Source organism: Molothrus aeneus, chromosome 4 (assembly GCF_037042795.1).
Source record: "Molothrus aeneus isolate 106 chromosome 4, BPBGC_Maene_1.0, whole genome shotgun sequence".
Lineage (NCBI taxonomy): Eukaryota > Metazoa > Chordata > Aves > Passeriformes > Icteridae > Molothrus > Molothrus aeneus.
This window is the reverse complement of record NC_089649.1, coordinates 873388-887435: the sequence shown is the minus strand read 5'-3', so window position 1 is coordinate 887435 and position 14048 is coordinate 873388. Positions and strand designations below refer to the sequence as shown.

The window sequence follows — 14048 nt, the reverse complement described above, 5'->3', positions numbered from 1 at the left end:
TCTTCTGTTCCCCTCCCTCCATGCCTTCCTCCCTGTGAAACATCTGAAACAAAAGGAGAACACTCTCAGGCTGCTGCCTCTCTGCTCCCTTCCCACCAAACTCGTTTTCTCTCCCCACTACCCCCCTCATTTTCTCTCTCTCCCATCAGAGACTTGTCACCTTTGGCTTGTTGATAGTGTTTGATATATTAAATGAAGCTCATAATTTCTGTTAGTGATACATTTTTTTTCTGCCTTCTCCTCTCCCCCGTCAAACTGTTCCTCACTTAAATAGAAGTAGCAAAATTAAATCAACTGAGGCAATGAAATTCAGTGAAAAATATGGAAACTTCTGAAACAGTAAAACTTCCTATGAAATATATTGAGAGATGCTGTGCGGGAGGTAAAATATCAAATGGTTTTGATTATTTCTTTAGAAATCAAAGAAACAGTAATCATATTCAGCAGAGTTCAGTGATGGAATAAATATTAAAAGAATGCTTTTTCAGCTACTTTAAAAAATTGTTAATGTTTGCAAAATGCTTTGGGGATACAAGCACTATGCGAGTTCTCAGCTTTTTAAATGTCTTTATGCTTTAAAGGACCTCCAAATGAACTAGCGATTAACATTTCCTTTAACAGAAGCAGCCTGTAGAATAATTGTTACGTGATTATCTTTTCCCATAAACAAAGCTCTCACTACAAGGTTCTGGTTACTGCTGGTTGATTGTTTGGCAATATTATTGCTCTTTATTAGAAAATTTACCAATTTTTCAACGTTATCTAAAAAACGTTACTTGTGCTTTTCACTAAAATGTTCACATGTGGTAAATAATGTGTTGGTTCAGCTTCAGAGACACACTTAACCTGCATTAACTGTCATCAGACTATCATGATACCGCAGCTCAAGGGGTGGTTCTTTATTTAAGGTACATCAGAATGTACACACACATGGATATTATAGCTTAGGGTATAAATATAAAAATAAATATACACAGGTCCTTAGATTTCAAGTAAAATGATAGATTAAGGTGGAACCTGGAATAAGCACTCTGTTCCTCTCTTTTTCTCAGTTTAAGTGGCTTCAAACTGAAAGAGAGAGTAGATTTGGGTTAGATATTAGGGAGAAATTCTCCCTTCTGAGGATGGGGAGGCCCTGGCACAGGTTGCTCAGAGAATCTGTGGCTGCCCTATTGGTAGAAATCTCCAAGGACAGGTTGGATGGGGCTTGGAGCAACCTGGCATAGTGGAAGGTGTCCCTGCACATGGTAGGAGGTGGAACAAGATGGACTTTTCCAACCCAAACCTTCCATGAGTCTCCTAGAGAGGTACAGGAAATGCTTTGTAAAGGCACTGATTCTGAAGTGTTCACTGTAATTTCTTCCATTTCCCTTGTGTTAGGCGGTCTTGGGAAGCACTGGGAGTGCTCCTCACAGATGTGTGTGCTGCCCCAGGAAGCACACACACACACACACACACACACACACACACACACACATATGTGCAGTTGGCAGGCAGTACAGATGTGTCTGTATGTGAAGTCTGGAGGTGGAGGTTTCCTTTCTCTCCCAGGCCTGGGAAGAAAGCAGCAGCACTGCTTTGTTGTGCCTCAGATAGTGGAAGATGTCTGTAATTCATAACCTGTTGTGCTTAAAGAACAGCTGCTTGTGGTAGCCTAACCCTTGTGCTCCCAGTGTGGCAGCATGGAGCTGTGTGGGAAGTGTAGCTGCATGTTTCTGACTAACATCACTGTCTTTTGCACAGAATGGTTTTACTCCACTGCACATTGCCTGCAAGAAAAATCGCATCAAAGTCATGGAACTCCTGGTGAAATATGGGGCTTCAATCCAGGCTATAACAGAGGTAGCAAAACGTTTCATGTGCTGCAGAAACCTTCCTTCTCTCTCTCTCCTTTTTTGCTTTCTTCTTCCTGTCTCTCCTGTCCTGCCTCACTTTCCTGCATGTTTGATTTGAATGAAGAAGCCCATCCCTCGAGCCGTGCAGAGGAGTAAAACTGCTCTTGCTTTGTTTCGCAGTCGGGCCTCACACCAATACATGTGGCTGCATTTATGGGCCACTTGAACATAGTCCTCCTCCTGCTGCAGAACGGAGCCTCTTCTGATGTCACTAACATTGTGAGTATGGCTTTCACTAGAACCTTCTGCTCGGGACCCTCAGAGAGTCCCTGGTTACCCTGTACCTCAGCCCAAGGGTCACATTTTAATGATACTTTGTTGAATATTAGTGCAAGTTATTGTAGCACTTTTAGGGAAGAGGGGAAAGTGATGACTGCATGTGTCATAAGCCATCTCTGGTTTCACGTGTTCTTCAACAATTCTCAAATAGGTAAGGTTTTCCTTAGAAACAGACAAAACTCGCCAAAACCATCCAAAATGGATTATAAGCCAAATCCCACAAAGTCTGTGTTTCTGTTCTGAAGGATGAAATTCAAGTCCAAATGGCTCTAATTTCTGCCTGCATGATTTCGCTGGCTGCCATGAAATTGTGTCATTCCTGTCAGTGAAAGAGTGTGAAATGCTTAAAACCCCAATGATTAAACAAAATACAAACCTGGAAAACTCAAGATGTTCCTCTTAGACAGGAAATTCCAGGAACCGGTGATTAAATCTGGAAAATGTGACCTTTGGGAAGTAACACAAAATGCAGAACCTGACTTAACCATAGATATCAGTGTTTGTATACCAACAACCTAGTTACCAAAAATAGGGGGAAAAAAATGAACCAACAAAATCAAAATTATCGTTTTCTGAGATGTATTTCGTAAGATATTTTACTGTTTGAATTTGTCAGCATAAACAAATATTCAACTTGGGACCACCTGTACTTGGGAAGCAACTTTTTTCAGTACATAAGGTTATAGGTAAGTGTTCCCAGCAGCAAAACCAACAAAAATTTAGTAATCCTGGTACTCATTATTTTTTCTCAGCTAGAAAAATCTTAGATGCAACCCAGTGAAATTGTTAGCATGCAGAATTGTTAATGTGAATCATTAAAATAGACTTTCCATACTTTGTTATGGAAGCAATCCTTATGTAAGAACTTTATTGATAATAAAAAAACCAACACAAAATCTTTGTGGAAGCAGTTAAAAATATTGTGTTACCAGGCATTTATGTGCAAAGTTTAACACTTTACAATTTCTGCTACACAGGTGTCTTGGCTTTCACTTGGTAAGCTGAGTTTCCCTGTTGAATTACTGTTTCCAAAACCTAAATTGCTTTGCTAATTCAACCACAAAAGGGTCATTGCAGAAATTTGATCTTTAGAGTATTTTCACCTATTAAACAGCTTATTCTTCAGGTAGTAAACTTTACATATAGATGAAATGATTAAGATTTTTAGCTAGGGCTGTGGGATTTTGTTGTTGCATACCTACTAATCACAGCTGGTAATACAAAGTTAATTTAAGAATGACAAGATAAGTCAACTCCTGGTGAAGAGGGTTTGCTGTAAGTAAAAATCCCTATTAGCAGGCAAGCTAAAGCTACTTCTTTCCCTACATCTAGATGAGGACAAGAGGACATGATTCCCCATTCTGATGTAAAAAGTCTTGACTAGGGTGCTCATTTTGGCAGTTGCAGTTTAAGTGGTAGTCAAGGGGAGAAAGGCCTTACAACAGAATATTCTCCAGCTCTGGTGTTAGAATTGTGAACAAATAGCACAAAGAAATGATGGGTCCTGCTGTGTTCTCATGATATGAGATGAATAGAGCCCCTGGTTGCAGAGCTGTCCCAAGACCTGATGCACCAGATGCTGGTGAGCTGCCCAGGGACTGTTTCAGTCCACTTTGGGACACTGCACTCAAAGAACAGAGCCCAATTAAACTAGGAGTGCTGTCCTCAAGGAATCTTCATTTCAGTGGTTTTTTTGAAAACCTATGCAAAGAGTAAATGCTTTGAATATTCCTGATCTGAAAATACTTTCCAATATTTCGTATCCTTCAAATTCTGAGAGCTACAAAAGGCTTGAAACAAGATTGATTCCACAGCCTGGAGACAGAGCCACACTGCTGAGTGCAGATTTCACACATTCCGTGTGCTGGCTGAGTTGTGCTCAGCCATTGCAAGGCCTCTTAATGTTGCCAGCTCCACACAGTGTGCAGGAGGGGACCATCTGGAAAATTATCCCCTTCCATCTTGAGGTTCCTGTACCGTGCAATCCCTTGAGACACACAGCTCAGTGTACTCTCATCTCCTGTGCAGCACACGAGCTGATGCTCTGTTACGTAGAAAGCTGAGGGGAATATGTGACCAGGGCAAGTCTATCTGACAGAATTTTTCCTAAGCCAGGATTTTCATTCTGTCTCTCAGTGCCTGAGTCTTGGATTGTCCAGATGGCAAACCAAGGCGTTCCAGGTACAGCCACATGTATTTACACCCTGCCCTGCAGCTGAAGCCAGAGTCTCAGCTGGCAGAAGGATGGGTCTCAGCACCAGTTGTCATGAGTGGGACTGGCACTGGCAACGATCTTTCTTCATGGAAGTTTAGGACACTGAAATGCTTTTGCTTTCCTGCAGCGTGGAGAAACTGCATTGCACATGGCGGCACGTGCTGGGCAGGTGGAAGTGGTTCGCTGCCTCCTGAGGAACGGGGCCCTGGTGGATGCCCGAGCCAGGGTAGGTGTTCTGCTTACAATGTTTTCTTTTTCTCTTAAAACCACGGCTGAAGGAATCATTCACCACCCTCCTCTCCGCCATTACTCCGTTTTTTCTGCTATCACCTCCTATGACTCTGCAAGAGAAATGCATAGGAAGGTGTGTGGGGACCCAGGAGGATGCTGGGCTCAGGGTGGCTCCCTAGCACTAACGACCCACTCGATTTGAGTTGTAGGAAGAACAGACCCCGCTGCACATCGCCTCCCGCCTGGGCAAGACAGAGATCGTGCAGCTGCTGCTGCAGCACATGGCGCACCCCGACGCAGCCACCACCAATGGCTACACCCCACTGCACATCTCTGCCCGCGAGGGGCAGCTCGATGTCGCCTCCGTGCTCCTCGAGGCGGGCGCCTCACACTCCATGTCCACCAAGGTAAGGCTAAACTGAGGAACTGAAGCGGTTTGGGCCCTTTTGTTGTCTTATTTAATTGGCAACAATCCAGTAGGCTGGAGTGATGTATCATGAGCTAATCAAATTTCAACTTTGCTGTCATCTAAAATTGGGTTTGCTTGCCACTGAAGCCAAATGCAGGTTTAAAATGTCCTTGTTTCTCCCTTTCCCTTATAAGCACAGCTTTTATTGGCAGAATTTCAAAAAAAAAAAAAAAAGGGAATGGCAATGATACATTTTTTATGAACAGGTCTCCTTTTTTTCTTCAATACGTTATTTACTTAAATAGCAAAATAATTCTGGCCTGTGCTAGCTGAAAGGAATGTTCCTAAAACACAGAAGTCAGCATCTGCCCAGTCTCGTCGAATACTGGATCTATTTTCAGTGGTTCTAAAATGAGATGTCATGTGACACAACAGGACATTTTGTCTGGGATTGTGAAATAAATGCTCTCCAGAATCACTAGTGAGTTTTTTAGCCAAAAATGGTACCAATAGATTACTAACAGAGAGATGAATATGTAAGATAGTAGATAGCTGTGAAGAGAATGATGTATCAAGATATCTTTTCCAAATTGAAAGCATTTGATAAGTGAGAATCATGTAATTTTTGCTATTTATAAAAGTACCCTTGGTTTTACAGCTGGAGCTTAAAACATGTTTATGAACAACAACGTGTCTTCCAGGGTTTAAAAGACTAAACCAGCAATTTTCAAATTATGATCCATGGATTACTGGAAGGGCTTGCTGTTCTCCTTTTATCCAGCTATTAAATCACATTAGAATGGCTAAAAATACACTAAATACTTTCCTAATCTCCCATATTGCTTGATGGCAATTAGTATTGCAGGAACATTCTATAATTATGAATAGGAGAAGATGGAGCCCACTAGATAATATCTTTATAGACTTGTGATTTGTGAACTGAAAATGTTTCAGATTACCCAATATAAACTCTTTCTGAGGTGGGATTAATGGAACTAAATGATAATGATAATAAACATTAAACATGACTTATGTGCCAGGCAAATAGGTCATTGCAGCTTCCCAAAATTAGTGTCAGGCAGCAGTGCAGGCTGCCACCTACTGTCATACATCCATGAGCTTTCCTTACCAAATTTTTAATTAAAACAGGCAAAGAGAAGGGCTCTTTTTAGCTTCAGTAGAACTTTGTGACTGTATGAATACACAAATGCAAGTACAAATAATTTTTTACAAACCCTTCTGGAGGAAGGGAATTAGAGTTTGGAGGATTTATCTGATCAATTTAATTGGTGTTTCATTGTTACTGGCAATGACTGATGCAGGAAATACTTGTAAAGCTGTCATCATGGAACAAAAAAAGGTGCAGCTGGTTTGGGGTGTAAATTTGAAGAAGTGCCTTCATTGCCCCCATGCAGTGTGTGTTGCTGGTACAGTCTGTATCAGATAAAATGTCTGCCAGCCTGAGAGCACATAAATAGGGAAGAATAATAAAAGGGAAAGTATTTTCTTGTATTTTGTACTTCTCATAGTGCTTTCAAGAGAGGCTGCTCTTTCTAGGTTCAGTTATCAATTCTGAGGTTGAAGAGTAGGTGCTTAACACATAGTTCTTAGACAAGAGATGTCAGCATGACCTTTAACACAAACCATCTGTTTTTTATCTCCTGGAATTTTTCAGAAGGGATTTACACCGTTGCATGTGGCAGCCAAATATGGGAGCCTGGAAGTGGCAAAGCTCCTGCTGCAGCGCCGTGCCTGTCCTGATTCTGCTGGCAAGGTACTGCTGGGGAAGAAAAAGTCAGAAGCCTTTCCTTAAGGAAGAACTGTGTGAAATTTGCACCCTAAGAAGGCTGCAGCTTCTTTGCATGGTGGCTGTGGCTTTGTTGGGGTCATGTCTCTCCTGGGTGGTGGCTGACTGCTCCTACCCAGCATGCTGAGTTTGGGTTCATGGCAGGAGGGTGCATGGCTGCTCTGAGGGCAGGTGTGTGTCTTTGGCTCAGGAAGCACGGGTTCCATCAAGCTACCTAAATTTCCAATGGATAAACATAGGGCCAAAGCCCCACCATCCCCTGGTGTGGGTGATGAAAGCCACCGGCTGCCACTGTGGTTCGCCTGGTGCGCTGCTTCTCCCCACTAACAGCCACCTGCTTGCCATGCCCTTGCTGTCCATCCCCACTGCCTCTCCCCCGTCCCCTCTGTCCCTTGCAGCCCCCCAACCCTTCCATCCCACCGCACCCGGGTCCCCTCCCGCCCGTGTCCCCGGTGTCCCGTAACGCGCTAACGCCGTCGCCGCCCTTGCAGAACGGCCTGACCCCGCTGCACGTGGCGGCGCACTACGACAACCAGAAGGTGGCGCTGCTGCTGCTGGAGAAGGGCGCCTCGCCTCACGCCACCGCCAAGGTGAGCCCGCCCGCCCGCCCTCCATGAGGGGAGCCCGGGGGGAGCCGGCCCCGGCACGGCCGCCGGGCCATTTATTACTGCGCAGCGGTAGCAATGATGTAAAAAATGTATATTCTGGCCAGGCAGACAGGGAATGAGCACAAGGGGAGTTAATTTCGAGTTAATTTCAGTGGTGTCGCGGTATCGCTGCGTCGGTGAGGGCGGCGCTGAGGCGAGTCAATCCCACCAGAGTTTTAGTCACAGGTGGAAGTCACTTCACTATTGTGCAATGTTAGCAATGACATTAAACTCCGGGGTTAGGAGTGGTGTTGTGGTATCACTGTGCAGGTGAGGGGAGCCCTGAGGGGACTCAGCTCTGTCAGAGCTTTGGTTGCAGTTGGAAGTCGCCTCACTATTACATAATATTCACAATAACTTTAGAAATGTGCATTCTGACCATGCACACAGATCATTCCAGGGTTAGGAGTGGTGTTGTGCTATTGCTGTATAAAGAAAAAGCTGCTAAAAGGGGAAAATGGTGACGAGATGGGTGCAACACCAGATAGTGTCCTGCCCTGTGCAAGGCTTCTGATCTACAGGCTTTCAGGAAATGCTCAGGGATTGTAATGGGAATGTGATTTCCATGGCAGTGCATGGGAAGCAGAATAGTTTGGGAAACATAAAAAAACACAACAAAACAACCACAGGACAACCCAACCAAGCACCCCCCACAGGACCTGTGTGCTGGCACCTGGGATTTTTCCCTCACAATGTGTTATAAAGCAATTAGGAAGTTGTCTTATTGCCAGAAAGTGCCATTCTTCTGTGCTTAAATGATTGAATTAATCACAAAACCATTCCACTCCATTGCTGTTTCCAGCCTGTGAGTGACACATGTATCAAAATTTCATATGTAAACACGTCTCTACTCGTGTGCTCTAAAAAAGCATAACGTGATGAAGGGTGTACACCCATCAGTCATCATGGGCAATGTCACTCACCACTCAAAAGGGATTATTTGCGACATTGGTTGTACAAAATGTAGGTGTCAAACTCAGACTAATTTGAAGGTATTGGTGGAACAGTCCTGCCCATCCTGGTGAGGGCTGGCTTTGTTCTGGTTTAGGCAGTGAAAATAACAGATGGACAAAGCAACACAACAGCAGGGCCATGTGGGACATGTCTGGCCTTGAAAATTTAATGAACTCTCATCTCTAATAACAGGCATAGCATCAAATAATACTGTTTATGGTGCCTGACTTCTTAGGTCTACATGGCTGTTGTGGTAACTTTATTTTCCCTTTTTTTCCTGCCTGGTGTCAGAATGGATACACCCCTCTCCATATCGCTGCCAAGAAAAACCAGATGCAGATAGCTACCACTCTGTTGAACTACGGGGCTGAGACAAACATTTTGACCAAGCAGGGAGTCACCCCACTTCATTTGGCCTCCCAGGAAGGTCACACTGACATGGTGACTTTACTTTTGGAGAAAGGATCCAACATCCACGTGGCAACAAAGGTAACTCACAATTGGAAACAAAGTATTATGGGTGGGAGTATCCAGTAAGATGCAACGTTTGTGTCCGTGAGTGGGTTTAACAACCTATACTAGAAACCTGAGAGCTCCAGTCTGAAATAATTCAGTGCTCTCACCTACAAAGGCTCTTTTCTGCATGTCTTTATCCTTCAGTGGTAAGTGAAGAAATTTACTTTCTCTGGCAAATAAGAAAACAATCATATTACTGGAGTAGACTAAGAAAAATTCTATGGAAGACCTTTCCAAAATTTTTTTTATTAATTATGCCTAACAGCTTTTGTACAGAAAACAAGGTCATCAAAAAAAAACCCAAACCACTACTATAAATCTTCATGGGTCACTGGGTTTATCCAGGGATATTTGCAAATCTTACTTATGCAGGTGAAAAGCCTGCAGCTTCTGCTCAAGTTAGGATAGAAGACTCTGGTATCTCCTTGCACGGAGTAACTATATTCTGCTAATAAAAACAAGGAGATTTTCATTTCTTCTACAAAATGTGTTCAGTGCCTTGTTCACAGGAAAGCGCTGCATGTGATCACAGTGAGCTGTCAGTTAAAGGCTGCATCCTTTTCCCTGGCATTTGAATGGGATCTATTTCTGGAGTTAATGTCTTCATCTGGCTTGTGCCGGCAGCTGTCAAGGTTCCTCTTTCTGTCTGAAGAGTGGGAAGCACATTTTATTAATGTGATTCTCAGCTTCCCAAATTACATTATTGTAGCAAATCTTGAGCATTCATGCCTTAAAGTTTTCCTCTATGGTTATGGTGATGTAATTGGTTTGGAGCTGTTCGTCAGCTGGAACAGGAGCAACATTGACTCTACTTTGTTTAAAACCACCACCCATACTCAAAAGCTACACTTAGGGTCTGATCATGTTTTAAAGATGAAGAGGCAGGGAAGTCTAGATTTTTCCTTATTTAAAGTAGGATTTTATTCTTACTTTTATCTGTTAGTTTACTTACCTGTTATATTCCATCTCCAGGCTGGACTGACATCCTTACACCTTGCAGCTCAAGAGGATAAAGTGAATGTAGCCGAGATACTCACCAAACACGGTGTAAACCAGGATGCTCAGACAAAGGTAAATCAGAGTGGCTGCTGTCTCCAGTGTGCCAAAGGGTGCTACCCTTGTCCAAGGAATGTTCCACTGAGCTTGCAGTTTTACTTCTTTGTTCTCCTCCTGTAGCTTGGTTATACACCTTTAATTGTGGCCTGTCACTATGGAAACATCAAAATGGTGAATTTTCTCCTCAAGCACGGAGCAAATGTCAATGCTAAAACAAAGGTAAAGAATTTTCCATTGCTTTGCTTTTGCTCTTTATTCTGAACATGGTAACACAGCACTCCTACGTGACATACGTGCTTTTTCCCTTGGGAGCTCTAACCATGGCAGGGGAGGTATCAACATGTGGTAGCTGTAATGGAATGCCCTCTGTCTGCTCTGTCTCATGGTGTGGTGTTCAGGAAAGAAAAGCCAGATAACTCTGTGTGTATGAAAAAACAACACAGACAATCCATTTCATTGGTTTTTCTTTTTTTTATTACTTGCAAACTAACAAATTAAAGTTTGTTCCTGCTCTCATTTTAAACCACATGGTTTACAGCACTGTAATACCACTGTGCTGCCAAACTAGCAAGTAACAATTCAGACACTTTCAGGGTGATGCCAGTTCTCTCCAATATGCTGGGAGAAGAGTGGGAAGAGTTACCACTGTTCAGTGTGTGGGTGGGATGACTCTGGGAGAGGAAGCAGCTGTGGTAAGGGAATGTGGTTTACTCAAGGAGAGTTTGGGGTTTTCTGAGGGGAATCTGGCTATGCTGAAATCTGACCAGATACACTGAAATGGGCCTGACTGCCTAAAGCCAAAGTCAGAACAAAGCCCACGGACTTCAACAGTTTCTTCAGGGATAAACTGGTGGGCACACCAGCTGAATGGGATGCATTTGTAGTAAAAGCTGTGTAACTGCTGGGAATACAAAGAGAGGTTCTGATGGCAGCAACAGTGTGTTGCATCCCAGAAATCATCACGTCACCCTTATCAGAAAGAAAAGGCTAACTCAGGAACTGTAGAGCTCCAGCTTGGCTAATGTTCACCTCAGGCAATTCCTGGCTGCTGGATTCAAGCTGGATGTCTTGGGACCAACAGGAAGCAGCCCACTGAGAGTGTCTTTAAAATCCCATCAAAATCACTGGTTTGTAGTTTGCTTGTTCCTCTGGTCAGCTCCCCTGTCCCCAGCTGGGACCTATGGGATGAGTCATTTCTCAAAGTAGCATTATTTTGTTGCTGTGGTCACAACTCAATGTGGTAAGAAAAATCCAAGCAAATAAATAAAAGATTCTGGCCCATCCCTCATGGGATCACCCAAAATCAATGGGCTAAACTCAGGGATTCCAAAAGGACAGGCAACACTGCTAGAAAAACAGCTGATGAGAATTAATAAAGCAGACACTAGTGGGATCCAAACTGTAGCTGCCAAGACATTCATGAGGTATTTGGAGGCTAACTCAAGGGACAGACAAAATTGTGTCTTTAGGATTAGGTCTCTCTTTTTGTTTAAAGGTCTGCTGGGACAGATTATGAATCCATTCACCCAGGTATTTTACTTATTTAGAATAGTTTCATTTAGTCAGCAAGTTTGTATCAGGAAGCAGTTCTCCACAATCTCACACCTAGAGACCACTAAAAATACTGGCAATCTTTCAACTGATGTTGTGGACTCAGTTTAAAGAATAAATCCTGGATTCAGGATAGGCATGTTAAAGAATGAATAACACCTGTTGCAACTTGGGCTTTCACTAGAGAAAGCCTGCACAATGCTTGGTGCAAGGAACACGTGGCTTCTCTTTTTGAAGGACCACGCTATTCAAGCAAAGGTGTTGAATCTGCTTTCCACTAGAACCTACAGTAAGCAGTAGTTTTAGCAGTCCACACATATAAGAACTGTATGTGTTGTCAGTATAAGAACTGTAACAGTTCTGGATGATCACCTTCTAATTAGCAGTGCAAAGCATTACTGGCATCTGTTTGTTTGCAGCAGAGATAAGTCTTCAGAGCATGTTTTGAGAGCCTGCCCCAGGCTTTACATAAGTGTACAGTGTGATCAACCCAAGGCTTTCTTCCAGTTCCTTTTCTGCCTGCTTTCAAAGCCAATTGCCTGACTGGACTCACACAATACCATCTCAGATCAGCCAGCTTAAGCACAATTTGGTTATGTTTCTGTATTGTGTGACACGAGAACAAACCACTGGAGCAGATGAGTATCTCAAACTAAGCCTGTTTGTTAAGGCAGACATGCAGTACAAATTCCTAAGTGTAATTTCATCTTGGTCCAGCCTCTTGGAGGCAAAGTGAAGCTAAACTTGATTGACATTTGTAACAGGTATATGTTTTTAGCCTTTTAAAAAGCAAACAGCCTTTAATCACTGCTGTTAAAAATGATGTGTTTTTTTAATAGACTCAGATATTTTAAAGGCAAACCTTGGGCCCTCTGTTGAAAACTAGGATGTGAGAGGAAGAGCAATGTTCTCTGCCTCAGCTATGATTCTATGCCGTCAACATGCCCCTTTAAACTTCATTGTTCCTTCCTCTGATTTAGAAAATAAAGGCGAAATGTCTTTTCATGGATTTCCTTTATTGTGAGAGAATGAGAGAAATTAGTTTTGAAAAAGAATATTACCTTCCTTGATATTTCCATTATTCTGGGGAAGGAGAATTATTACTGAAGGTTTATTATTTTTGGGTCAATTGGTGTCATAATTTATGTTTGAAATATCTCAAAAGGAGCAGAACGGAGCAAAGTGAAATGTCTGATCTAATGATTGGCTCTTGTTCTTTGTTTGCTTTTGCTGTCACCGCCGTGGATAACAGAATGGGTACACCCCTCTGCACCAGGCTGCTCAGCAAGGCCACACTCACATCATCAATGTTCTGCTGCAGCACGGGGCCAAGCCCAATGCCATCACCACGGTAAGGCTGACCTGCCCCTGCAAACTTGCTTCCCTGGACAGTTCTTTTCTTGCCTTCCTTAGGGCTCGAGAGCAGGCTGTTATTTTGGTGAAAGTATTCCTCATACAGCTGGTTGTCATATGTGGAAATGTAATTTCCTCTGCTCTTCCTTATCCTCTTAAGGTAGTCACATCCGACCTAGCTGTGCACTAAGCTAAACGTGAGGCAGAGAAGCAGATTGCTGAGCTGCAGGATCTGGCTGGCCATAGCTTCTGTGCCAGGCTCGTTCACTTTCCCTTTGCCTCAACACTTCTCTCTGGAAATTGATGTCTTCAGAAGGAGTTTTCCTTAAAAATCAAGGGGAGTTCAGAACCTGGTGGTGGTTTTTTGGGTTTTTTTTCTGTTTATTTGTTTGTTTGTTTTTTATTTAGACCCAGATTTATGTCCCTCAATCCACTGAATTGATTTCAGTTTCTTAGTGAGTTTACTTCAGTGAACTCAGTGAAATTAATACCTCCTCAAAGAGTGTCAATAGCTCCTGGCACAGCTCATTCTCTGCAGTCAGCCAGCCAGGAATGCGACTGTCCTGTTTCACGTTGATGTTGTTACTAGTCACCTCTAATTGGGTAATCATTAGAACACTCCCAGAGTGTCCAAAACTGCTGTCATTCCCTAGAGTGGATCAGTTTTCCCTATGCCTTTAGTTTGTGTGCTTAAATCAGCACTGGCACCATGTTTGATCCTGGAACAATCATGTGGAGTAATCTTGTGTGAAAGTTATCCAAAATCCCAGTTTGTGCACTGGGTCATCAAGTGAGAGACCACTGCAGTCAGCTTCTGGGGCTGCTCAGTTAAACACTCCCACTGTTTGGGGTGTTTAGCTGAGGGTCTCTTGACTTGATTTCAGTCCTCACACTGGGACTGTCATGCCCAGGTCTAATCCAAGTCCAAGCAGCCTTAGGGATGTGTCTTTGCTGCACAGTTGGCTGCCTCCTCAGATACTTGATCTGTCCTTGTCCACACAGAGCAACCTCTGGCTTGAGATAAGAGAGAATTTCAACCTGAGACATATGGCAGGGAGATATGGGAGTGGTGGATGAGCAACTAATGTGCGAGTGAAGTAACAGTCAAATTATTTGTGCTGTGAAGATGCTAATC

The 14048-nt window shown here is 43.2% G+C and overlaps 1 protein-coding gene across 32 annotated transcripts in view; it reads left to right on the top strand.

The window, feature by feature from the left end:
- Positions 1–14048, top strand: part of ANK2 (ankyrin 2) — a 275430-nt gene that overhangs the window by 197515 nt on the left and 63867 nt on the right. For 26 of the 32 annotated variants that reach the window (XM_066549303.1, XM_066549305.1, XM_066549325.1 and 23 more), the window contains 10 exons: positions 1744–1842; positions 2016–2114; positions 4517–4615; positions 4830–5027; positions 6705–6803; positions 7328–7426; positions 8729–8926; positions 9926–10024; positions 10130–10228; positions 12813–12911. In XM_066549303.1, coding sequence (XP_066405400.1) covers positions 1744–1842; positions 2016–2114; positions 4517–4615; positions 4830–5027; positions 6705–6803; positions 7328–7426; positions 8729–8926; positions 9926–10024; positions 10130–10228; positions 12813–12911 — 1188 coding nt within the window. The remainder of the gene's footprint in view (positions 1–1743; positions 1843–2015; positions 2115–4516; positions 4616–4829; positions 5028–6704; positions 6804–7327; positions 7427–8728; positions 8927–9925; positions 10025–10129; positions 10229–12812; positions 12912–14048) is intronic. The other 6 variants (XM_066549331.1, XM_066549308.1, XM_066549307.1 and 3 more) reach the window with 1 other exon arrangement.